General features: G+C 43.3%; 1 protein-coding gene and 1 long non-coding RNA gene across 3 annotated transcripts; one reads left to right on the top strand and one right to left on the bottom strand.

The window, feature by feature from the left end:
• Positions 1-1639: 1639 nt before the first annotated feature.
• LOC310770599 (uncharacterized protein C4orf54 homolog) lies at positions 1640-20819 on the bottom strand. 2 transcript variants are annotated; one of them, XR_014552292.1, is made up of 3 exons: positions 13185-20819; positions 9488-9532; positions 1640-1912 (listed from the first exon to the last, which is right to left on the bottom strand). XR_014552292.1 is itself a non-coding variant. In XM_083631581.1 (2 exons), exon 1 carries the CDS (start codon positions 18223-18225, stop codon positions 13234-13236), a length of 4992 nt encoding a protein of 1663 aa, XP_083487707.1. In that variant the 5' UTR covers positions 18226-20819; the 3' UTR covers positions 7702-9532; positions 13185-13233. The 2 variants fall into 2 exon arrangements, 1 of the variants encoding a protein (XP_083487707.1); XM_083631581.1 differs by lacking the exon at positions 1640-1912 and having other exon boundaries at positions 7702-9532.
• LOC310742623 lies at positions 4506-9510 on the top strand. The gene is made up of 2 exons (XR_014538621.1): positions 4506-6632; positions 6718-9510. It is a non-coding gene; the product is annotated as an uncharacterized lncRNA (long non-coding RNA).
• Positions 20820-26615: the final 5796 nt, after the last annotated feature.

Genomic DNA, 26615 nt, shown 5'->3' with positions numbered 1-26615 from the left:
AGGACTAGGCCCAAGTTTGTTCCGGCATTTTCTTTTACAGAAACTAACACATATTAAAATCAGACATAAAAAAATAAAAATAAAAATAAATGAAAGAGATAACTAGTTAAAAATAGTTTACAGAGCCAATCCAAATGCCATCTTGAAAAGGCCTTCTTGTAGGCCTGGAAAGAACAGGCTGTGCCAATTTGTGCTGATCAGCAAGCATCCATCAGCTAGCCTCCCACCCTATCATTCTGAAAAATACCCACTCAGTCTGCTGTGTTCCCTTATGCTTTGCTCTGGAAGTTAAAGAGAACTCTATCAAGATGGTACAACTGCCCTTCTGTAGTAGAGTGCAAAGTGCTGAACTCCCACTCAGTGGGTTTAAGGGGGTACTCAAGGGTACTCAGTACCAGCACCTCTTTTGTTGTTAAAACATGTGGCATTTACTGTAATAACTTCATGGTGAGTACCGGCACCTATTTTTCTTGGGAAAAAGCAATGCTCCCACTTATCCCTCATAAGAAGAGAGGGAGTGGCCATTATTAACGAACCATTTCTTCACACTCTGGTCTTCATACCTGTTGTATGTTCAGTTGCTATTAAAGGATGTACTGCTGGTGCAAATGCAATAGGCGATCAAATAAGGAAATAAATTGTGCTGCTACATGTGTCATGCTACCAACACAAAGACAATACATGAACCACTAGGCAGCAGTGCAAAAGGTCCTAATCTGAAATTGTTTGCTGCAAATCTCTCTTTTCTGTGGGTGTCACTTTGTGAAACTGTGTTGAGCACTATTCTGAGTTTGGCAACACAACATACTATATTTTTCCATGTATAACATGCCCCCATGTATAAGATGCCCCCTATTTTTGGAGACTCAAAATTAAGAAAATGGGGGGAGATTGCCCCCGTGTATAAGACTACCCCCCTTTAAACATTATTTTTTAGTAAAAAAACCCCTAGTCTTATACACAGGAAAGTATGGTAATTTATTGCTTTTGAAATAACTAAAACTCCCTTAGAGTATGATTTACAGGCACAAGCAGCTTTATTAACTGTGAAGGTATATTTATTTTTGTCCAAGCTGGATCCACTATAATGTAGAGAGCTTTTAAAAAACCTAAGTCAGATACTAGGTTAATACAAAGGGAAAACATTGTAAGGTCATGTACTGATAAAATGTATTTTATTTAGATGACAGAGAGTAAAATGCTAACAGTAACAATATTCTGTTGTTACATTTTGCAATGCAAATCAGGATTTGGTGAACTGTCCAGCGATTAAGCTTTTCTGGGGTAAAAGAGCTCATATAATACATCTTATGCTAATATTTTATATAAATCTTATTCCCCTCCTAATTGTTTCTAACATAATAACTACAGCTAGAATGTTGGTTGCAAAGGAAGTAGCATGAATCTACTCATCTTCACTAAAGGAATGGCTAGCATTACAATGATGTGTTGTATTTAATTAACTTTTACTCAGTGCAATTAATTACCATGACTTGACTTAGGTCTACTTCAGCGGCTCTGCCCTGTATGAAAGTTTAATATAACCCAACATGAATAATTCTTGTCAGATGTTTTGTGTGTGTATAGACTGAAAATAAAACATAAAAAATCACGGTGTACTTAGGAGGTTGTTTATAATATAGTTTAATGAAAAATACATTTTATTTGTCATAACATTCAAAAAATATACAAATGCTTGCTTGTTTGCATACAAAGGTTGATGCTTAAAGCATTTAAACAGTTTATTATATTCTTGTGATCCTCATACAATTAAATCTTCGCTATGTGCAACACACCCGTAGTGCAATTCCCAGAGCGCCTTTGCTGGGTTTGCTGTCCTTGAATTCCAAGCTCACAGCATTCTGTAATGGGATCACGCCAGACTTCAGCCAATAACTCGCTACAATGTCATCTATGTTGAAAGCAGCATAGAGTCAACATTTCCTAGATAATTGTCTTTAGGTTTTCCACAAACAGCAGTCCATTTCACCAAAACAGTCTTCAAAGCATTCTGCCCTTACCATTTTGCTCAACTGCACTCAAGCCCAACATACAACTGACATTATCATTCATTACCATTGCACTTTCTTTATGTCTCCCCGCTCTTTAAATTACTTGACGCTGATCTTCCCTTATCTAGAAGATGGAGAGAGGCGGAGATCCACCACCACAGATCATTTTAAAAATCAAGCACTTTAGAATTTACTGCCCTTAGGTAATTTGCTGCCGTTTGTAACAGGAAAAGAAATGACACCACAGCCATCAAAACTAGGTGGCAAAGGCATCTTTCTGTGGACAGAAAACAAAGTTATCTGAAGCAGCTACCAAAAAGAAAATAGTAACAAACGTAATAGTGTAAAAGTCATTCCAGTATATAGACATTCAGTACAACATCTCAGGCTTGAAAAGGCGGCCTCGTACAAGACCCAGGGAAACCAATCAGAAATTTCCCTGTGGATTGCTTGAGTGGGCTCTGAAGCTGACCCAAACCACTAAAGTGATGCCTACACGCTATCATAGCTTCTTAACTGAGAGTAATCTTACCTGCAAAATTATACGGCTGCAATGTGTAAAATATATAAACCTATTAGCATGTTAACCCTTTTATGGGGAGACCATGGCTTACATTACAGTAAATCAAAAGCCGAACTACTTGTGACCTGGAAACTTAAATTCTGCCAGATACTGTAAGCAGGTAATATAAATTACACCTGTTCTACAAATGTTGTTAGCTGATTTTATATAATCAACTAATTTGGCTTATTCATAGGCTTGAATCTGAAGCTGATCTTCCTTGTACGGAAGGGTTGTTTTACCGTTTGTGTGAGAATGTGGTTGATGAAAAAAGGAAATCCAAAGAGATTTGCTTGTACAATAGCCTACACAAAGCAAACAAACACTTAAATGTTTGCAGAACAGCACCAGCAACCATTTCCCGTCTGCTCACGGCTCCTTTTATGCAACCCCATAGTTTGGATTCAAAGCACAGTTAATAAATCAAAAATTGATTTATTAAATGATGTTCTGCATCAGCACTCATAATAGTAACTAATATGAAGTAGGACCAACCAGGTTCGGTTTTCTGTCTTAATTTGTATTAATTTGAAAAGATGTAGGATGATATGTTAGCCATACTCAGGGTAGATCCACAAAGATCAATGAACTTAAGAAACATATCCATCTATTTCAATGGGTCTGCTCTGAGTATGACTTAATTGGATATCAGACGAAATAAATAAATACATGGATAATACAAGGCATTAAGGATAGGGGAAGAAAAGTTGGAGTAGCGCTCCAGTGGGCAGGTATACAGACTTGTGAAAGGGAGGGGGATCTGATCCTTGAAGCCCTTCCCAGACTACATACAGTTCAACTTTAAAAGCTGGCTTATAGCAGACCAGTAATCAATTTAGTGCAGTGCTGCTATGCTGACTATCCTTGGCTCTCTAGAGTTTTAGGGAGACAGTCTTTGCAGCTCTGCTACAGGAGATCCATTAACTGCGCTGAATCTGAAATACGATACAAACCAAGCATGTGCTCTACTACCGAACTACGACCCCTCCCTAATAACATGAGGCATATGCAGAGCACCACATTTAATGGATTTTTCCAGCTTCTTGGACCAGTATTTTTAGAGAGGGCCAACTCCACAAACCTGGCTGTCTACACGTAAAAATTTGGGGGAATAATCCTGCAAAGTAAACCTCTGACCCTGATGCAGTAAAGTATTTACTCCTCTGCTTTCACCAAGACCATTCCTGTCACATATTTAATTGCTTTCCTGGCTTGGGTCCAGAATATTGTCAGGAAATCTCACAGCAATCTTACAGAATCAAGTTCTCTCTACAATCACAAAAGTGTAGTTAGTATATAACAGTAAAAATTAAGCATAACCTGATATTATGACTGAAATGCGCCAAGTGAGGAGATTTGCCCTGAGAAAAGTTTTTTTTTTTTTTTACAGGCACTAAAAATCTGTACAAACATTTAAATATAGGGTGCCTGGTCTTTTTATAACAGCAGAACTACACATTATCAGAAACACTTCCCTGGTGGTTTTGGGTCATTATACTGTTTCCCCAACACTGCCAGCTAAAAATGAAGGATTGGTCAAAAATGCTCAGTGTAATGATGTCAAGGGACGCGGGTGGCGCTGTGGGTAAAACCTCAGCGCCTAGGACCTGCCGATCGCATGGTCGGCGGTTTGAATCCCCGCGGCGGGGTGCGCTCCCGTCGTTCGGTCCCAGCGCCTGCCAACCTAGCAGTTCGAAAGCACCCCCGGGTGCAAGTAGATAAATAGGGACCGCTTACCAGTGGGAAGGTAAACGGCGTTCCGTGTGCTGCGCTGGCTTGCCAGATGCAGCTTGTCACGCTGGCCACGTGACCCGGAAGTGTCTGCGGACAGCGCTGGCTCCCGGCCTATAGAGTGAGATGAGCGCACAACCCTAGAGTCTGGCAAGACTGGCCCGAACGGGCAGGGGTACCTTTACCTTTACCTTTAATGATGTCAAGACATGAGGTAATTTGAATCATGTGCTACTGAGGAGGGGAAGGGGGATCTGACACAGGGCTGCTGTGTTTTTGGCAGTAAGTAGCCCTGTGTTTCTGACCACATGCAGTTCCACTCTTATTTTCAAGTACACTGGGCAAAATTGTAACCCCTGAGAGCTTCTGGCCACAATACAAGACAGAATTAAGTGTGCCTAACTCTGCGCAGGGTTGTGGTGTGTGTTTGTGTGTGCAAACATGTATCTTGTAAACTGTACAGAGAAACATTTCCATGAGCACCGAGATAGAGGAAATATGTCACTGATTACACGGGTTCTAATATTATGTGCATGAGAATATGACTGAGCTACTGTGGTATCCATACTGTCCGGCAGTCTGAAAACATCATACAAGTCTTTTGTGCATCACATGCAGGCTTTGAAAAATAGCAGAGAATACTTCGAGAATTAGAATTTTTTTAAAGAAAGAAAGCAAAGAATGAATGAATTCATTTTCTGTTAAGAAGCATTAAACTGAAAAAACAAACCCCAAGCTAGAAAAATAAAATTATTTATACCATACAAAAAAATGGGGTTGTGACCCATTCATTTTTCAGAGTTGGTATAATTTGATTTCATACAGGAAAATGGGAAATGCACATATTAAATCACCCCTAATTAGAGATATGCTTGCAGAGTATTTAATAAGGATGTAAGATTTCAGAGCTTTTTCACACATGCCATAGAAATTATCTTTGAGCCCCTCTCGTGCTATTTGTAAGCACATGTGAATGGTGATAATGCAGCTCTGACTGTGCAGGCATCCCATTTTGAAATAGATTAAATAGACTGAAGGAAGGTGGATTGCCCTTTTAGCCTTCATTTGGTGCCATGTGCGAACTGGTTTTCCATTCACCATTAATACCATAGAGGTGAATACTTTCTGGAGCAGGTAAGTGAAGGACTCTCCTGTCCTACACTTAAATTGGCACTGGCACTTGTAATCATTCAGCTTCCTTAGTTGTGGTTGAAGGAAATACGAATAAAGTCAGGGGGTGTCTTGGGTAAATGGCTTGCATGAAAACACTTTTACACTGCAACAGATTGAATAGTCCACCCCTATACTATCAAAAAGTTTTACATTTAGTGTTCAAAGCAAGTCGACAATCAAGGCCACTGTGATGCTCACTTAAACCCACTGTGATGGAACGTGGCCCGATAAATATGTACCTTTGAGCTCATCAAACTAACTAGTTCAATAAGGGGAAAAAAACCCTCCAACAATGTGAAAAAATAGAACCCATCCTTAGAGTACTATAGCTTATTTATTTGGGCTGGGAGCTGCAGCAAATGCTCCCATCAGTTACACAAAGCACCAGTAAGCATGTCTGGTCTTTGGGGGGACTTGGCTGCTGGTTTTATTAGCCTAGTATGGCACAGTTATGGGACATGCCCTTAGTTTTGACATGCCCTGGCCATTTATTAAGTGATACAGCAACCCCCTTTTCCTAATGATCTATTCAATAAGATATCTGCTTCTCCTTTAAGCTCTGTATCGTAAAGTTCTGCACAGCAAAAACGTGAAATGGAATTGTACGTACAGCCTTTAGTATCTCTACTGAGTATCTTTTTCTGACGTAGGCTTTGCGTGTTTCAAGTTTCACTTCTAGTATATTTTCACTACAGGTGCAGCAAATGAATTCAACTTAGACTGACCGGTAATGTGTGAACACACATGGCCTTCACTAAAATCTTAGGTTGTGTGAAATCTCCCCTGAGAAATGTTACAATTCCTGTACAGTGGTACCTCGGGTTAAGTACTTAATTCGTTCCGGAGGTCCGTTCTTAACCTGAAACTATTCTTAACCTAAAGCACCACTTTAGCTAATGGGGCCTCCTGCTGCCGCCGCACCACTGGAGCATGATTTCTGTTCTCATCCTGAAGCAAAGTTCTTAACCTGAATCACTATTTCTGGGATAGTGGAGTCTGTAACCTGAAGCGTATGTAACCTGAAGCGTATGTAACCTGAGGTACCACTGTATTGAAACTACTCCGGGCTTCCCTTGAAATTCCTTATACAGTGCTACCTCGGGTTACAAACACTTCGGGTTACAGACTCCGCTAACCCGGAAGTAGTACCTTGGGTTAAGAACTTTACCTCAGGATGAGAACAGAAATCGCACAGTGGCGGTGCGGTGGCAGGCCCCATTAGCTAAAATGGTACCTCAGGTTAAGAACGGTTTGAGGTTAAGAACGGACCTTCGGAACGAATTAAGTTCGTAACCAGAGGTACGCTGCAATTTCTGCAAATTCACTTTAGGCAATATACCATGATAGCGAAATGATGTGCAGAACAGCCCTTAGAGCATCTTAAAGAAACCCTGTGTTTTGCTTTCCTCAGATGTTTCACCTGAGGAGGAAGATCCGAATTCACTCCAGTGGCAACGCAACTAAAATCACAATAGGCAAATGACAAACCTCTCCAGAAGAGAAACGCAGCACCTCATCCCTAGCTAATTGATCTAGTCCAAAAAATATTGATTGCAATGCAACAAACAGTGAACGGAAGGTATGTCTGTATGTTTGGGGGATGGGTACAGGGTTAGCATATCTGACAGAGCATATTCTGCCTCTCTCAGCTATAGATGGCACATATGCCCAGTAATCATGGCAGGCTTGGGAAAGTCTCAAGTTCTCCTGGGTGGGTCCTAAGTGTAGCTAAGATTGCAGTGCCTGCATCAAGTAAACTTCCTACAACATTTCTCTATTTCAAAAGCTCACTAAAGTGTTCATTCTCCTCCCTTGAGAAAGCTTTGAGGTAAATCTTTGAGCTTTAGCTTGATGCCAAACATACATGTAACTGGCGTAGGACACTGACAAGAAATAGCAGGTTACGCTAACATTCATAAAATACTTTCTAAAGAGACTCTCCAAAATTCATACATTTGCAAAAACACAAACACAAAAAATATGTTTAGCTTAAACACTTGGATAGAAGGGAAAATAAAAATTATCTTCACCTTTAAAATGAAAGTTGAATGCCTTTTGCATACCTATATACAAGACTAGAATATCAACGAGAATACCACTTTTTTCTACATGAAGATTAAGTGATGGGGTAAACTTCACCAGTTGAATGTCTGTCTCTTGCAAAACTCTTAAAGGCACCCAGCCTGCTAAAGAAAATTAGTATCCCTAGATTTAAGTACATTCTTTTTCTAGTTTTCTGATCTTTTTTTTAATGGGGTCAAGGCTCCTTATCAAATCACACAAAATAGTACAAAGCAGCAAATTTTGAATTATAAAGCAATCAAAGCAAATTTCCAGTTATTTTTACAACCAAGTCTGGAAAAAAACATAATTAGTGATTAAGGCCCAATCCATCTAAATCATAACTAAAAGTGTGATCCTATTCACCTGTATTTGGCAATAACGCCCAATAACTTGATGTGATTTGCTTCAAAGTAAACATGCATAGGATTGGGCTTCACATTCTGCTAAAATCAATGCAATCCCATCCATACATAATCTGAAGTAAATCCAACTGAATTCAATGGGTCTTACACTTGGGTGAGTGGTTTTATGCTTGCAGTCTTCGACTTGCAACTAATAGGAGGCATCCAAGGAGATCGCTTTGTCAATGCAAGCATTTCTGTTTGCCTGATGGAATGATCTCCCCTTTCTTTCCCTGTGTGCTATTCTTTGGGTCCTCCTGTCCATCCTTAGCAAATTAGGGAGGGGGGAGAGATGGGGAAAGCTTTGCTGTGCTAGCTCAAGTCCTATTGTGGGCTTCTGCTAGCAGGACCTGTTAGCTGAATCCAGCCCAGGAGCACCAACTCCTGGGGGCTGAACACTTTTGACCCCCCCATATTTGTTTGGGAGGGCATCCCCCCAACGTTAGGTGAGGTCAGAGGAGCCAGGAACACGGCAGCAGAGCGGCTTCAGTGGCCAGTTCCTTCTCCTCCTCCTGTCATGGAGGGGAAGGAGAGGGAAGCAGCCTCCAGCCGGTGAGAACAACAACAGGAGGATGAGGAGGAGCTGCCAGCCACTGAAGTCATGCTGCTGCTGCATTCCTAGCTCCCTCAACCTAGCGCAATGTGGGAACATTGCACATCCCATCCTGATGCAACATTGTTGCATGCATCACCTCCAGAAGGAACAATGGTCCCCCAATCTGCCTCACAAGCTGGTGCCTCTGGTTGGGCTCTGTATGTTTTCACTGGGGCATAGACTCGACTGGCTTTAGCTAAACTGGAACTGAGGTGCATTGAACCAAGCTCATCAAAGTGCATACCTATAATGTAAACCACGTCCTAACTCAGCTCCTACTGAAGATTATTTCAAGAATACAACTTGTGGATTCTTTCAGGGGAAACAACATGTGTTGGCTGTTACTTGCGAACTTTTAATACCTTTGAAGAAATGGAACTAAATTTGAAATGACTTTACATCATCTTTACATGTCTTTTTCTCAGTGGAGTGGATCCCTGAAAAATAGTTCAAGTTAAAGCTTAAGGAAAACTACATGTTACACACAAATGTGTGTATCAAATTCCTTCCAATCAATTTTTTTAAAAAAAAGAAACACCGATGAGGGAGGGGCAGCTAACCCTTCCCGTGTCCAGTTTTTGCAGTTATGTCAGGGAAAAGGTTAAGCACTTGCCTTCTTTCTGCATTCTGTTGTTTTTCCATTCAAAGCTGCTTTTCATTAAAAAGCAAATGGCTCGTATTGTTTCTTTACATGCATTTGCATGTAACATGTAGTTATCCACATGTGTTAGCAGGCATAACAATTACCTTGCATTATATATAGACAGTTTACAAAAAATACCACAACTCACCCGCCCACACTTGCATAATTAAATTTACGCACAGTTAAAAAACAGGGGGAGGGGGTGTTATACAAACATGAACATCATCAACACTTGTGTTGTACAAAAAATGCATGAGAAATACATGACAAAGAGAAAAAGCAGCTTAAATGAGAGCTTAGCATTACCAAGTCGTTTTCAGATTAAGGGAAAGAAATTCTCGTTGTTTGTGCCTGTAAGATAAAGTACAAACAAAAAAATAAATCCTAGATTTACAAAACAAAGTTTGTTAGACAGCATCTTAGAATAAAGATCCAATTATTAACCTCTCTCTCTCTCTCTCTCTCTCTCTCTCTCTCACACACACACACACACACACACACATCATTCAATATGCTGCTTTACTGTTCTTGATAGGGCTATATCCAACTCAGTCACACTCACCCTAGACTAACCATCTCCATTAAATACAGTGGGAGTATTCTGCACATGGTTTATATTAGATACAATTCATAAATTCTCCAGTCCAAAATCTGATCTCAGAATCATAAAGTTGGAAGGAACCTTGAAGGTTTCCCCGTCCAACCCTGACACGCTTACATCACTCTCTGCTTCTGCATCTTAAATCTGTGTTAAATTCCTCATTCACAAAAACAAGACTTGAAACCAAAGTTGGTAGTCAAAAAGGTGCAGGAAATTTCTACCTTTGAAGACACTCCCCAAATGATTTCCATTATGCTGAGGGCCACCAGTTTCTATTTTTATACCAAAAACATCTTTAGACAAAGCCCAAGCAGAATGTACCTCTTAAGTTTGAATCTTAGTGCATGTGATTGGATAAAAGTGTATAAAATTATGCATTTTGTGGAGAAAGAAAGAAAAATATCCCCCTCTCATTACACTAGAACTTGCGAGCATCCAATGAAGCTCAATATAAGAAGATTCGGGACAGATCAAATAAAGTCCTTCTTCACGCAGGGCATAGTGAAATTGTAGCATTCACCCCCACAAGAGCTAGTGATGACTACCAACTTGGATAGCTTTAAAACAGAATTAAACAAATTCATGGAGGATAAGGCTAGCAATGGCTACTAGCCATGTTGGCTACGTTCTACATTTAAGATCAGAGTCAATATGTCTTTGAATACCACTTGCTGGGAATCCAAGACTCACAACCTGCTTGGGCAGGTTGCTTTCGTGATTACGCCTTGCACTGAATCCACAAAGTAAAAGGTTACTCTAGATGAGATAGTGGACCTTTTGCATTAAAAAAAGAATACCAGCTGCCTATATTGGATTAGAGCCACAGCAGTAGGGGATGGGTAGCCCTTTCACTCAAAGCTCCTCCTCCCCACTCACGCTGGGCAAGTAGCTGCTTCAAGGCAGGGGGGATGATTTAAAAATGAAAGGAAGGCGTTGGAGGGGTGTGCTGTGAGCCCAACCTGGTTACCGTATAGCTGTTTTTAACCTTTTTAAAAAGAAAGAGTGGGAGGTGTCCTCCTGCCATCTCATCTAAGTGCACACTTAGCTTGCTTGAAGTTCTAGTGTACAGAGACCGACAAGGCTATTTGTGTAACCACAAATATAGAGTATCCACTCCCCCATTAAGATGAAAGATTTATTACACTCAACTCAAGCTTATCCCTCCGTACACAGATACACCTCTCTAAGAAAGAAGATGAGACTCTTCAAGTGGGGGGAAAGCATCCTAGAAAATGAAGTTCAATATGATGCAGGAGAATCTTTTGCTGATTTTGAACCTTGGCCAAGACATACAGCAGACTCCAGGCTTACCCTGCTCTCACCCACTGGGTGCAATGAAGGCCAAACTAAACATCGCTTTAATAACCATTTTTGAATACTGTGGGTCTAGCCAGGTCTCATTTTTTGCAAAAAGCCACCACAAGTGAGCCCAGTCCAGATCAAGATCTTGACATGGTAATGAACTCTTTTCATTTCACTGTTTCCCTGCTGAAACCTAAGCTGCTATATGCCCTAGGCCTTTTTTTAAAAAAAACCTATGGGTTGTATGCAACTGGGGGGTGCCAGTCACAAAATAGCTGTTATGGGGGGACATAGCATAACACATGGGGATAATTGCATAGCACAAAGTTTGATAGCTACCTCCAGCAACCTTATACTTACCATGAGAAATCAGCTATGTGCTGCTGGTCCCAATTGTGGAGATTATACAATATTGATTTTAAATGTGCACACGCACACTGATGGTGGCCACAGTACACCCACTCATTTCACAGAAGTCAGTTAGAAGGTATCTGTGCATTTTACCCCATAGATTTTTTTCTAGGAGTGCTAGAGTGAAAGCCATGGTACCCATGGGTACCCTGAGATAAATGCTTCTCAGGGTAGATCCATTGAAATTACAGTAACAGGCCTAAGTAAGTCATGCACTCTAATTTCAATGGGCCTACTCTGAGCATGGCTAACATTAAAATGTTCTGAACCGGCAAGACCTCTCTGAGGTAATTTGCTGAATGTTATGATTGCCAACTTTCTTTTCCTGGCAAGACTTCTGTACCTTTATCTATACATAATGAACAAAAACACCTGCAGAATCTCTGCTTGTCGAGCAGCTGTTAAAGCCCTACCAGAAAAAAGTTGGCAACTCTACTGTTAGTATGAACAGTCTCATATGTCACAGATGAGTGATGAAACTGCAGCTCAGTGGCTCTTGGCATTTCTTTGAAGTGTGTAGTGTGAGCCAGGTGGTGATCTACAATCTTGCCACTTCTGTGATATGTCAGAGCGTTCACGCTAACAGTCAATACACACAAGACACTCCTCACTTTCTTCAGCTCAGCTGTTCCTCTGAATTTACCCTGCCTTATAATCAAACAGGGACCACTAAGAATCTGATGCCTCTCATCTTCCAAAACATTATTCTTCTGCTAACCCTCTCTCTTGCCAAAAAACCCCAAAAACCTATCTTGGAGAAGATGCAAGTGGGTGCATTAACCAATAAACCTGAAAGTGCTCAGACACAGAGTTTGATTAATCCATTACAGAAAACTTTAACCTCCTCCCCTCCAATTAATCACAGGGCTACTACACACGTGCAACAATGACTACCTTTAAGGACATCGCTTTCTGCACAGCAAACATGTATAAACCTCAAGTACACCATCATGTGAGTTCACACATATTATTCCCCTTTGGCAACTGCTTCCTGGTGTGAATATACAAGAGAGCCACTTGTGACAAATTTAATAACTAATCATCATCAGTACCAGCTTGTTCATGGGGATCGAGAAAGGGCTGCTCAAGTTGTTAGCGTGATGACCAGCTGCCCTGAATCAAAGGTAAAAGTAAAAGCAAGATCTCAATGTGCACAGTGGCTTACCCCACAGGGCTCCCACCTCACAACACACACATTTGTAGGAAGTAGGGTTGCCACCTTTGTTCTGGCAAAATACAGGACAAGGTTGCGATTGGAAGAGTGCTGTTTTTTAAAAATCTGATGCTGATGTGACTTCAAAGCAACGCATTACAATTCATTGCAACCTAACAGGATGGCTCCTCTGGAATCTGTAGGTGTGCACACACATGGATTCGTAAAATCTCTCTGTGCTTGGCTACCCAGAGCTGAAATAAATTACCGTTCACACACCATGCAACTTGGCAGAGAGAGAGAGAGAGAAGACCTGACACCCAGGTCAAAATTGTACCCATACAGGATGTACCCTTTTGCCCTGAAACAGGACAATCCTGTATTATGAAGGGCAGGGGGCTATCCTAGGACTAGTGGGCGTGCATGGGTGTGTGTGTGTGTGTGTGTGTGTAGGAGGCCCTTTCCTAAGTTGCCTGTGAGGAGGCCTGGGATCACAAACAAGCGGCCCTGGCTTGCTGTCCAAGAGCCCAACTCACCCGTGGCAGCAGCAGCAGCGAGCAGCAGCATCCCTGGCCGGGCTCTCCATCACCGGTGCTCCACGACGAAGCGCATGGTGGTGCCGTCGAAGGAAGGAGGCGCGATGATCCTGGGCCCCAGAGGCTGCGAAGTGATGCTGATGAGCGGCGCCTTCCCCTCGCCAGGAACCCCTTGCTGCTGCTGTGGCGGCTGCTGTGGCTGCTGCTGCTGAGCAGCTTTGCCCGTGGGCATGTAGTAAGGACTGTCCGCCCCGGGGCTGGCGGGGCCAAGCTCTCCGCCCGGCTGCTGGGCGAGCTGGCCCTGCAGGGCGCTGGCGGGCAAGACGGCCGGCAAAAAGCCCGGGTAGATCATGTAGGCCGCGGCCGGGGCGCCGTAGGCTCCCGCCGCGCCCAGCGCCAGGGAGGACACCGGGAGAGTCATGGGGGCCACGGCCGGAGGTGGCGCCTGGGCTGGCAGGGGCACCTCCACGTACTGCCCGGTCTCGGGGTCGAAGAGGCGCCTCTTCTGAGGCGGCGGCGGCGGCGGCTGCAGCGGCGCGTCCACCACGTAGCACTGCCCGGTGCTGAGGTCCAGCAGCACTTTGCGCTGCGTCTGAGGCGCCGGGAAAGAAGCGGGCTCGGCGGCCGCGGGCGGAGAGAAGCACAGCAGAGGCGCGGGCTGGGCAGCGCCCGAGAAAGCGGCGGCCGCCGCGGCCAAGGACAAGGCCTGAGGGAAGAGCTGCGCGGGGGACACTTCGAACTGAGGCGGCTGCTGCTGCTGCGGAGGAGGCGGCGGAGGATGAGTGGCCTGAGGCTGCGGGGCAGCTGCCTCTCCGCGCTGCTGTTGCTTGGCCGCCTCCTGCCCGTGGGTCTTGCCGGTGCTGTAGGGCTGGTGGCTGCACAGGGCCGCCGCTGCCGCCGCCGCGGAGACTAGGCCCGGGCGGCCGCCTCGGTCTCCTGATGTGGCAGCCCCCGGCTGCTCCGTCGACGACGATGCCTTGAGAGGGATGGCCAGGTAGTTCCCGCAGTCGGGAGCCGCCGCCGCCACCTTGGGCACCCTGTCGGGCTCCACGAGGCTCCCCTGCCTGTCCCCAAAGAGCTTGATGGAGCGAGGCCCGGCCTGGCCTTTCAGGCCTCTTGGTGGGGGGTCAGGAGATGGCTCCTGAGACTGCTGCTGCTTGGGCTTCTGGGCCTGGGCATTGAAGGTGAAGGTGCTGCGGGGTGCCACCGGTGCCCTGCCTCTCTCCGTGCCCCCTGCGGCCTCCCCGCGGAAGCCCGGCCCGCGTGCCCGCTCCCGAGCCTGTGCCAAGCCTTCGAAGGTCGCCATCTTGGCTGACACCTTCTCTGCGTTCTTGGTTGGGTTGGCAGTCCGGCTGTGGGGTTGGCGCTCGGGCGCAGGCCTGCTGCTGGCGATGCTGCTGGGGGAAGTCGTCAAGGCCGCACTCTGACTGGCATCCTGGTCCTCTGCCTTGGCGCTGGCCGTGGACTCTTCCCTGGCTCCCGTGGCCGTGGCTCCCCCCGTGGCCTTTTCCTCGCTGGCGATGAGGGACAGGACGTGGCTGTCGGTGATGGGCAGCGGGTCGCTTTTGCGCTTCCACTCGTTCTTGTGGAAGCTGTAGAGCTCCTCCATGCTCCGGACGGCCGCTGTAAGTTTCTCCAGCGCTTGGTGGTTCGCTGTGAGGGGCGCCTTGGCAACCTCTTCTCGTGGAATTTCTTCTTCGCTAGCCACCACCAGTGGGCCTACCTTGCTGCTTTTCTCCACTGGCGTAGGTTGAATTGGTGGCGGCGGCTGTGGTTGCTGCCTCCAGGGCACAGATGTTTTGGAGACTATCTTCAGCACAGCAGGCTGGCGAGGGTCGCTTTTGTTAGGGGCGATTGTAGCTACGGGCAGCCTCCCTGAGGTCCTGTGCACCAGGATTGTCCCATCTTGGCTGGATGGCAGCATCTTGCCCCCGCTACTTGCTTTGGCCCCTGTCTCTGAAGCCTTGCTGGCCCTCTTGTCTTCCTTGCTGTTGCTTACTGCCTGACAGGTTATCACCATGGGAGACAGAGGCCTGGAAATGCCTGCTGTCACCAGCTGCTTGGGTTTCTGCTCAGATGTTCCCTGGTCAGAGTTGACACTGCCTCTGTCACTGTTGTTATCCCCCGACTCATGGCTGTAGCTACTCTTAATTAGTTTCCTGACATCTGTAACCTGATGGATAGGCCCTTGCACCTTGTGTTTGTTTTCTCTTACATCGCGTACCAGAAATTGAGGCACTTTGTCCATACCTTCCCCTTTGAATTGCTTTTGATGCTGGCTTCTGGTATCTTCAGCTGCCTTGAAAAAGTTTGGGACACTTCCAGATAGCTTGGGTGTGAGGAGCTTAGCAATATTGAAAGGGTGATCTTTATTCTGCTGCATGCTACCCAAGCTGATCTTGATCTCAGGAGGTTTGGGCTTTATCATTGTGGTAGCGATGGCAGTCTGAGCTGCTGTGTTGGTTGCTGTAGAATATTTTGTCACTTGTGTGCTGGATTGCTTTTCTTTGGTTGTTTGTTGAATATTTGGAACAAAGAGACGAGACATTTTAGTTGATTTGCTGGCTGAGAATTCTCCCAAATCAGCCTTCCTGTCACCTTTGGATGAAATTTTCAGTTTTCCCACAGGAGCTTTCTCCTCCTTTTTCTCTGCTTCTTTTTCTTTCCATGTTCTAAATGCACTGTTCTGACTGCGGAGAAAAGTTGCCTTGAGAGTTTCAGAAGCACTCTCTTTTATTTTGCATGCCTCGTCTAAGAATGTTTCAGAAAGGGATCGATCCAGGCTAACATTTCCATCCCGGGGAGTAGATGGCTTGGAGGTAGGGGACTTGCTGTCAAAAAACTCCCCCAAATCATCTGCTGTTACAATAGTGTAATCAGAGCTGCCTTCTGAATATCTAGAATTCTGTCTCTGCAAACCCCCATCCCTTAACTTTTCTTTGAACGCACCATCTACCTCTTTAGAAGATAAGGAATTGGACATACCAGAATATGTGGTGTCCGAGATTTCGCCCCTTTCCATTTTGAACTCGTGCTCCAGTTGCATTTTCTTTGAGATAACATTTTTGAGGAGACTAGATGCAAACTTTGATTTATTCTGTGTTCCTTCCATGGTTTCTGCAGCCAGCCCAGTTTGTTTGCAAGTTTCATTGCCCAGCTCCTTTGGCAGTGTTTCTGTAACTTCATCTGTGCAACTTGATCCAGCAGCAGCATTTTCAGAAGGTTTAGCAGGTCTGGGGACACCCGCTTTTATATTGCTGCTAAAATTCAAAGTCTCCAACAAAGTAACAACCCGGGAGCCTGACTGGATCCGTTTTTCAAAGCAAGGTGGTGTCTCAACATGCGTTATTTCCCCATCAAGCTTGCTGACAACAAACTCTAATGCCTTTGTCTGTGACTTATTGGAGTGAATGTAGAACTGGTCACTGGATGTCTTTGTCCCAGTGCTTCTGTTCCATCCTGCAGATGCGGTGCTGCTTTTGAAAAGATTTTGCTCTGCTTTCTGCCCAAGGCTGCCGCACTTTAAATCCAAGTAAGTTGACCACCGGTTGATTCCTAGTGTGTGATCCGAAAGAGATGTGGAGGATTCACTGGAGCTCAGGTTCAAGGTATCAAAGTAGGGATAAGCTAAGCTGCGGAATGCCCTTGCTGTCAGGCTTCTTACTTCTTTATCTGCATCATCCAACTCACTTACCACGCTTGAGGCACCGCTTGAATATCCTCCCAATTCTCTTGCTCTTATGGCTCCACACCTTGTTTGCAAACGTGCAGGAACTGCAATAAATTTTTTTCCATAGTCATGAAACACATCTTGTTTCAAACTTGAATTTCGTTCATGAGCTGTGGAGACACAGAGGCTCATGTCGCCTTCATGCTTGGCAGCATAAATAATGTTTTGCTTTTCGTGCTGGTTGCTAGGCTCATTTATAGCCCTGGAAGTTGGTTTGATTGATAGGAGTATCTGGCCTGCAGAATTCTCACTCATGTTGCTGAGGTTCTTGGACTGACTTTCTTCCGAGCTGGCGCATTTGTCTGTGCTAGGGGTATCATTTTCAGAATTAATGCTGACTATCTCTGTACTGCTGGTATTATCGATACTGTCTGTCTGATTATTGGGATCACTGGTGGTCGTGCTGAGATAACAGCTATTGTCCTCTTCTGTCTGGGTATCCGCAAGAGTCTCGTCACTCCCAAAGGAAGCGTAATCCACAAAGGAATAAATCACATTGTTGTCCTCGAAATCCCACCGAGAGGCTAACCCATAATCAAAGTCCATGTCATGGTCCACTTCGCTAAGCTGGATTTCATGGGTTGTAATATAATGTGCTTCATCATTATTGTTACAGTTGTTCTCACTGGTGTAGCTTTGCTGCGAGTGCATCAGTTGTGAAGCACGCCTGCACCCTCCTCTCTGGTTACTCAGACAGATTTCTTTGCAGTCTGCATCATCGTCCTCATCACTTTCATATCCAAATGAAGAAGAGGAGGTTTTCCCCTCCGTTCCCATGTCATCCATTTTTGGAAAGCTGCCCGTCTCTTGTACTGGCGAAGGACAAGAGGATGAGGATGATTCTGGGCAGCCATTTGTGTAAAGCTGAATGTTGGAGATACTAGGGGACAAAGTGTTCTCCGACCCTTCTGAGCTGGTGCCAGTGATGCTTCCCCCCACCTCATCAGCCTTCATCCCCACAGGGGAAGGAGTGCCTTCCATTTTAGATTTATAATCCTGGGGTGCTTCATTTGCAGATTTGTCTGCCAGCATATTGTTAGCCAATCTGTTAACCTCACTGATCCCATAAGGTCCATTTTTAGGTTTGATAAAGGCCACTTTACTTCCATTCCCTGCCAAAGTCAGTTTTAGAGCTTGGGGACTCTCTCCCCTCCCTCCAGGGAAATCATAAATCTCCACATATTTTGATTCCTCAGATGAGGATGTTGATGGCTCTTGAGAATGGTGCTTCATCATCCGGCTGTTGCTTTCTCCAGCACTCCCTTTTTGAGTGACGATCTGCTCAGCAGGCGATTTTGTAAGCAGTTCCATTCCGATCACTGCAAGTTGACTGAAGGGAACAAAGAGATTTCGACCAAGACCCGAAGCTGGGACACACACACACGTGTCTCCAGTGGTTGGTTCCCAACTTCACTCCCTGCAGTTTAGCGGAAGACCCTGGAGAGACGCCCGATAGTCCCGCAGTGGTAGTAAGGCGGGTGGCTGCTGTTGTCTCTGCGGAGATGGGGGGGTAGCTGCTGCTGCCAGTGTCTTATTCCAGAGCTATGAAGTACAGTTGTTGGTTTGGCACGAAGAGCTGTCAGTCTGAATGCCATTGGTAACTGAAGTAGCAGTATTAGCAGCATCTGCAGCTCAGCTTCCCCAGACATCCCAAAATGAAGAGAAAGCATATGGAAATTCTTGTACTTCTAGTTATGAAAGGGGCGGGGGCGGGGGGTCCTGTTCAGTATATTGTCGTTATATAGTTAGAGGAATATTAGCCTTATTTATTACGTAGTACTTGGACGGAGAGAATGCTCTGTGACAAGAAGAAGGGTGGAAAGCATATACTGCTGTTTGAAGTGCTAATTTTAAATATATAAATAAAAATTCCAGACACTGTTTGCATGGACAAGAGGCCCACATTGAACTAAGTTTTCATACAGCATTGAAGACAACAAATTACTTGCATTTTTAATAGTAAACTTTTTAAAACTTCCGATTTTTAGTTCATGTTAGAGAAGTTAGTTTGTCTAGCACCTGGTTGAAATTTCATGCAAAAATGTTTAAAGTATTTCATGCTCAAAGTATTTCAAAAAGTTTTTCTTTAGTGTAGCCCCATATCAAAATTATTGCTTTCCTCCAAAATACTTGAAGCAGACATCTTATGGATATCTTAGAACACATCTAGTTAAATAAAAGAATTTAGGTAATTTTAAATTACACGGAATCTATCAGTTAAACCCTCAATCCTATAAACTGAGTATAGGAGGAAAGAGTTTTAGTCAAGGCATGTCAGCCACAATTAATTGCACTTAATTCCTATTAGAGTAAGGGGTCTTAAGTATGTCTAACTTTATGCTGGATTATGGCCACCTGTTATAATCAGATCTAATCACATTTCAGCACAGAAGACAATTGATAATCTTGGGTAACAAAACATTTACCTTCTCTCTGACTCTTGTAAAGCTGTTCCTTGGATAACAAGCAACTTTCTGTACCTCACAAGAAGAAAATAATTTCCTACTGAATCTTCAGATATGTCTTTAACCGTCTGGAAAGGGAAGTTGAAGAGAAGCACTGGGAAAATGTTAAACTGGTTTGGATTTTCATAGCCACTTTGGTGAGAGTAATGAAACTGTGGAGCATTTTTGTAAGATCAGCGTAGCTTGCTAGGTCAAAACTATTAACTATACATAGACTGTGTGTCATATCATCCGATTGAATAAAGTACTATTTTAAACTATCACATTTGTACATAGCAGAAATAAATGTGTTCAGCCATCAGTCACAGCAAGAATCCCAACCCCCGCTAATAAAATGTTCTTGCCCATCTTTCTACTTTCAAATATTTAAGGTGGAAAGCTGTTACTGAGAGCAAGGAAAATACAAACAAAAGATGTGAAATTGTGGATCAGGTAGAATTAAGTGACATTTGCGTAGGAACTGTAGTTTGGAAAAATTCTTCATTTGGGTAACCTGTGGTTGGAAAAACCATGTTCCAAATGTGTATCTTCTTCTGAACCAGAGGCAATGTTCTTTACCATGTTTTTTCTTTACAGTGTTCTGCTTTAAGACAATGTTGGCCAATGAGATGATTAAGGAAACAGTTCCATAACCATATAATTTATTTCTATTCACTTTCTTTGAAAAAGAGTGTAGTACAGAAATGCTAAATATTCAGAATTATAAAACTTCAAAAGAATAAACACTTGAGCAGCACTAAAACAGCATATAACTTTTAAAACAGCAGGGGATGGGGCATACATCAAGTGCCTGGCTGGATAAAAAATGTGTTTATAGACTTCCTGAAAGCAGGAAGTAAGGGAGCCTGTCAGATCTAAGGGAGAAAGCTCCATGACCATGGCACCACCACCCAGAAGACCCTTTCCATGGTGCCCAAGTACTTCAGATATGTCTGTAAATGGTTGGAAAGGGGAGTCAAACCCACATCCTCTCTTTCCACTGGACACAGGCCAAAGACTGTTCAAAGCCTATCTTCGGGCTAAAGTAAATTAATATTGGCAAAGGTAGACCTTTAGGTAACCTGGGCGTCTTTATTATGATGCAATAGGGATTTGTTTGTTGTGAGAAGGATCCTTCGAAGACATTTCCTTTCCATTGGTGGGAAAAGGAACAGCAGTAGTGTTATGTACATGAGTTGAATAGGATTAAAAATGCAGCAGTCTGATTGGTCCTAGAACAATAGGATTCAGAATGCAGCAATCTGATTGGTCCTAGAACAATGCAGCAGTATGATTGGTCCAGCTCTGGGTGTAAGTGAATCTATAACCTGATTGGCCTACAGGAGAATCCTGGAATTAGCCAATCACGTGCAGCCCATTGTGTAAATAATGTATATAAAGCAGATATTTTGGGGGAACTTTCATTCCTCCTTCTCACCACTATGAGCTGAATAAAGACCATGAAATCCACTCTCGACTCCGAGTAGAAAACTCGAAAAAGGAAGGAGTGATGTGTTCCACAGTGAATGTTTCTTTTTATCTATGACAGCTCAGTTTTGGTCGGTAACATTTCCTCATAACATCAGGTAGCTGGTTGGGGTAGACTTCTATTTAACATTGGCAATACTGCGTAAGGTAAAACTTGTGAAACAATGTAAGATGGAGTCTTATGTGTCTTTAATAGATAGAAAGATCACTAACATTAAAGATGATTAATATTGAAATAGAATGAAAATAGATCCATAAGAAAGGAGGGAAAGAGAGTGCCACGTGCCACATTCCATCTTTTTTAGGAGAAGAACTTTGATGATACTCAACAATGGGGGAATATCCAGATAAGAGGGTTTTTTTTTTTTTACTAATTTACCTACTATAGTCTATTAATAACTGATAATTTTAAAGTAATTGTTGTCTAGAAGCATTCTATGACTACAAAATAAGACAGTTTTAAAATTATAGTTAGATCGAAGACAGCATTTCTAGGAAAATGGAATGCTCAGGTTATATTACAGGCTGGACATTCAATCAGAGTAAGGCACTGAGCCAGTCATACAGTGTTCATAATGTAACAACCTGCCATACAGGATAGCCAAATTTGGGAATCAATTTGGATCATGAATCACTTCTCAGGACATCTGTGTCTAAGATCAGGTGGGAGGGATTTAAGTCCCTGGGCAGTAGAAAGGAAAAGCATCACAATTTCACACTTTAGCATCTGGTCATGGAGAGCTATTTCAAGTGTCCAGGAAGGTCCAGTGGGAGAAAGATAATTTCCAGGGAGGAAATTGATTATGAAGGGCAAAAACTGGTTTGGAAGGACGTCTTGTTTTAAGAGTTGCCTGCAAAAAAATACCCCAGTTACAACCTGTCATCTCTGTACCCAGTATGAAAATACAACACATTTAATGAAGTTTCCACTATATGCCAGGGGTTCAGATTGTAGCTTGCTTTTTGAGGCTTGCAAGTCAACGTGGGCTGACTGGATAGCACCAAGAATTCCATTAGCTTGTACAAAACGGCCCTCTAGTGTTGAAATATTATATTGTATTAGTTTCTTGGTGTTTCAGAAGTTAAAGACACACCTTCAAAAAAATATGTAATTTCTTACTTTAGTCTGCAACATGGGTGCTACTAGGAAAGTTTAATATAGAACATTTTTCATAAGTATTAGATACGGATGCAAAAAATAATAATAATAATACATAAGATGAGCCCTGCTGCATCACACCACAGGAGCATCTAGTCCAGCATCCTATTTTTACAGTAGCCAACCAGAATGCCTACAAAAAACCCACAAGCAGGATCTCAGTGCAATAGCACTCTTCCCACATGGTCTGGTTTAGCCTAGGAAGAGTCTTGAGGGCCAGCTAAAGACGCCTGATACAATTAATACTGCAGACTTTGGTGTGCAGCAGAATTTATTTGATAGAGTGTAAAGTGATTTACTTTACATAAGCACCTATTCCATCAGTCTGCAGGAGAGAGAGGGGGGCGAGGAAGAGAAGGGAAGCAGGGCCACTCCACCTGTTCAACTGAGAGACCATCTTCTGGTGCCTTCTCTTCAATTGTTTTTATTCTAGTCAGTTGTTATAAAAACTAAGATCAGGTGGCTGAGTTTCCTTTTATTATTGATTTTTATAACCACTGTTTTTTCTGGTTGAAAGGTGGGACAAAACTGCTTCAAAAACATCTAAATGTAGAGCCACTTTGAGCCTTCTTGCAGGTCAAGCTCTGCTGAAAACACTATACCACTGTCTTCCTTCCTGGTTCGTGAATCTTACGCTTGTTGGAAGCTTCCTACATAGTGGAATTGTTTTCTTTTCATGCTAACTTTTTTGTCAGGAAAATAATAACCGGTATATATTTAATAATGAGGGGGATCCACTGAAATTTAAAGAATTAGGAAACTGATTATGAGAAGAAGGAGGAGGAAGAGTGCAGAATCTGTTGCAGCTAAAATAATCTGTTGCAGCTAAAATAATTACACAGGAGCAAAATCTTGTTATCCTTAGTGTAATCCTTAGCAGTTTGGCTTAAGTAGTACCTGCCATTTAGATGGATAGTTAACAGGACAAATGCATGTAATAACTGGAATTGGAAATGGGAAGAATTTGTTTTTTTGAGATGCGTTGTTTCTTGTGGTGTACTTGAATAACTACTATCATTAAATCAATTTATTTTTATATGCATGTTATAATGTTGAGTTACATTTCTTTAAAAGCAGGAACAAAAATTGTAACTTCATTTTGAAGTGGCACAAACATTTCATTGCCATTCTGCTACATTTGTAGATCTGACCTTATTCCTGAACAACTTATACTAGATTGTCTTTTCTGTTAAAGCATTCTGAACATCTCAAAACTTTCTGTGCATTAGAGACCTATTTTCATGACCTTAATTTTTTTTAAACAAACAAACAAACACCCAAATCTTTAGTCCCCTATTTCATTTGAGAGATTAGGATCATAATAAGCTATTTTGCACATGTCAAACACTCCTGGCAACCTTTTCAGATTTGCCTTTCCCTGCAAGCACAACCCTCTTCCAAGGAATGGAACTGTAAACCTGGACAGGTTTCAAGACCTTAACCTGAGTGAGATTAAAAGGATTTAGAGGCCTTACATTGCCCCTTAGAATGGGAGACTGCATTTCCTCTCCAGGATGAGAACGGATCATATTCTGGCATGCTGTATTACACAGTGCAATGTGCTGCCTTGTAACTGAAGCCCTGTTAGTGTCAGGGGCAGAAGTACTTGCGAAATAACAGATACAAAAAAGTACTCCCTTTCCCCTTAATCAAGTCACACCATCACGCCAGATGCTCTTTGCAAACATGCTGACCAAGGCATGATGAAGTTATTAAATTGTTAACCTTTCGCATCCCCCTCCCTGGCTCATCATGCAGCATTTATTTTAGAAAGAAGCACCTTTTAAAGAAAGCAGAACTACTGCTCGATTTCTGTTGCATGAATGCCTTTCCACCAAACAGATTAAGAGCTAAACACCTGCCATCCTGACATGCAAATAATCTTCACTACATCCATCTAGAATTTACAGTGCTGTTGGCATGAAAGAGTATTTATGGGAATAGCTGGCTTTACTGAAATCCAAGGAGATAGCATTTCAAGCACAAGCAGTGTGTATCATGAGAAAAATTGAAGACAAGAAGTTTTGTGGACACACACACACACACACTTTTATGTGCTTCCTTTTAGCCCCTTTTGTCCTTGGAACAGAGGATAAAAGGCCTTCATTGGGTGGGGTGGGGGAATCAGTGAGCTGAAAATCTAGGAGTACTTCAAATATTTGGGCTTAGACAAGAATAAAGGACAAAATGGTTGCCTCTCTCCCATTGCCACATACAGAAGGTGACTGGACTTACTTATTTAAATATGACAAGGGAACGTATTTTTTCACCCAGAGCATAGCTAAACTATGGAATATGCTTCCACAAGAAGTAGTGATGGGTGCTAACTTGGGCAGTTTTTTAGAGGATTCAACAAATTCATGGAGGATAATGGCTACTAGCTAGCATGACATCGTTCTACCTCCACTGTTGGAGGCATTATGGACTTTGAATAGGAGTTGCTGGGAGTGCTCTTGTGCTTAGGTCCTGCTTATGGTCTTCCTATAGGCATTTCATTGACCACTGTGAGAACGGGATGCTGGACTTGACGAGCCACTGGCCTCATCCAGCAGGACTCATGTTCTTACTTCAACAAGAGCAGAGAGACAGTGTCTTACACTGCACCTGAGGCCACCTGGTGGGGCTGATGGGAATGATAGTCCAACAATATCTGGAGAGCACCATGTTGGCAAAGAAGACAAGTTTTTACAGAAGCCCCAGCCCAAGCTAATGGATGAAATCATTCTTTCGCCAGCCCTAAATCCCATACCCTTGTCACAGACAAGGAGAGACACTAAAAAATGCTTATCCCACTTAGAGGTATTATCTGGTGCTGTCACCTCTACCACCCCATTCTAACTACTCAAGGATTCAGGGTGAACAAGCAATCCACGTAAATAACTACTCAGAAAACAAACAATTTAAAAAAAAAAAGATTGGGAGCTCAGCCGGTATTAATGGATGGCACAATGGGAGAGAATTCAGCAATTTGCCCAAAGTTTCCTAGTCAAGTACAATCTCCTCCCTAAAAAATAGAGACTAAAAAGGATGTGGCCCTTGTGCAAACTCAACGGGTTGACACAAAAGGAGAAACACCTTCGACGGGGATCTGCACCAGTTGTGCCTCTATCCAGAAACAGCCCTGACCAAATCAAAATGACTGCCATGTAGACAGGCCTACCTTCTGGGTCATGTGGGTCTGTCTGCTGCTGCTCCTAATTCATCCTCACAGCAGGCAGGTACCGGGCGGAGGGGGCTAGATAGCAATGCCTTCCCAGGGACAGATGGTCCAACTGCTGCACCACTTGATTTCTCCATCTGAGCAGAATTTCTAGGCCTCCAGTTGCTGCTTCTCTGGCTACGCCTCTGCAGCATTGTTGTTGTGTGCAGCGTAAACAGTAATTTGTACTAGCTGTGTGTTTGTGAAATAAATATAAATGGAATGGACTGTAATAGCGTGTGAGAGGTCAAATAGTTGAGATTCAATAAGGAGCTCTGAGTGATGGAAGTTTGGTTTGCAGTGCCATCATTCACTGCTTGAAACACCCTGAGCAGTGGTTGAGATGAATATTGGAAGGTTCAGGCGAGACAAAAGAAAGTACTTCTTCACACAGTTCATAATTAAACTATGGAGTTGGCTCCCACAAGATGGAAGGACAGCTGCCACCATGGATGGCTTTAAAAGAGGATTAGATTGATTCATGGAGGGTAAGGCTATCAATGTCCTGGCTCCCACCAACAGACAAACAACTCAGACTCTTGGCGTGGGAAACCCTAAAAGTTTTATTAAGGAAATCGGTGACACAATCTTTGCATCAGTTCAGAATAAAGGTTGCAAGGTTCAGCAGGTACAATGGCAGAGTCTAGGACACATGGCTAGGCATAAGCAAAGACATTCCAACATCTGACATGTAGATGTTAAGCACCATAGAGGATACAATCAAACCCTGAGGAACCCCATACTGAAGTCTCCACAGGACCAAAGATCACTCCCCAAGCACTCTTTGGAAACAACCATTCAAGTAGGACTGGCAAAGCAGCGCCACCCACCCCTAACTCGGACAGCCACTTGAGAAGGATTTCATGGTCGATGGTATCAAAAGCTGCTGAGAGGTCAAGGAGAATGAACAAGGACACATTTCCCCTGTCTCTCTTCCGACAGAGTTCATCTTACAGGGTGACCAGAGCAGTTTCTGTGCTAAAACTAGGCCTAAACTCTGATTGAAATGTATCTAGAAAATCAGTTTCCTGGATCTAGTCACACACACCAGGCACATTGGACAGTTACTCATTTGAGCCAGTTGGTGATATTTCATTCACTTGTTCATCATTCCATTGACACCTTGATGTTTATTTACTGCCCAGGTTCAGTCAGTACACTATTGCAGTAGCATGATGTAGGAGTCCACCTCTCAGATAGCCTGCATTGTGAACTGGGATCCTCTGCAAAGCATGAATGGCTGATTATGCTGATGGCCAGTTAACATTGCAGGTTCTCTGCATGGTGGGGTGGTGCCCTGCTGCTCTGCCACATGATTTCATAGCCACCCTCTCCTGAAAATACAGAGCAAGATTCAAAATACTGTATCCACATTCACTCTGAACCAGGAATCAAGATACACGTATAGAAG

Source organism: Podarcis filfolensis, assembly GCF_964270895.1.
Source record: "Podarcis filfolensis genome assembly, chromosome: 9".
NCBI lineage: Eukaryota > Metazoa > Chordata > Lepidosauria > Squamata > Lacertidae > Podarcis > Podarcis filfolensis.
The sequence above is the reverse complement of the archived record's forward strand: the minus strand, read 5'-3'. Positions and strand labels throughout refer to the sequence as shown.

What these genes read in the sequence shown, in the direction of transcription:
- LOC310770599 (XM_083631581.1), bottom strand. Translation starts at nt 18,225, where the DNA reads ATGGAACTGCTTACAAAATCGCCTGCTGAGCAGATCGTCACTCAAAAA.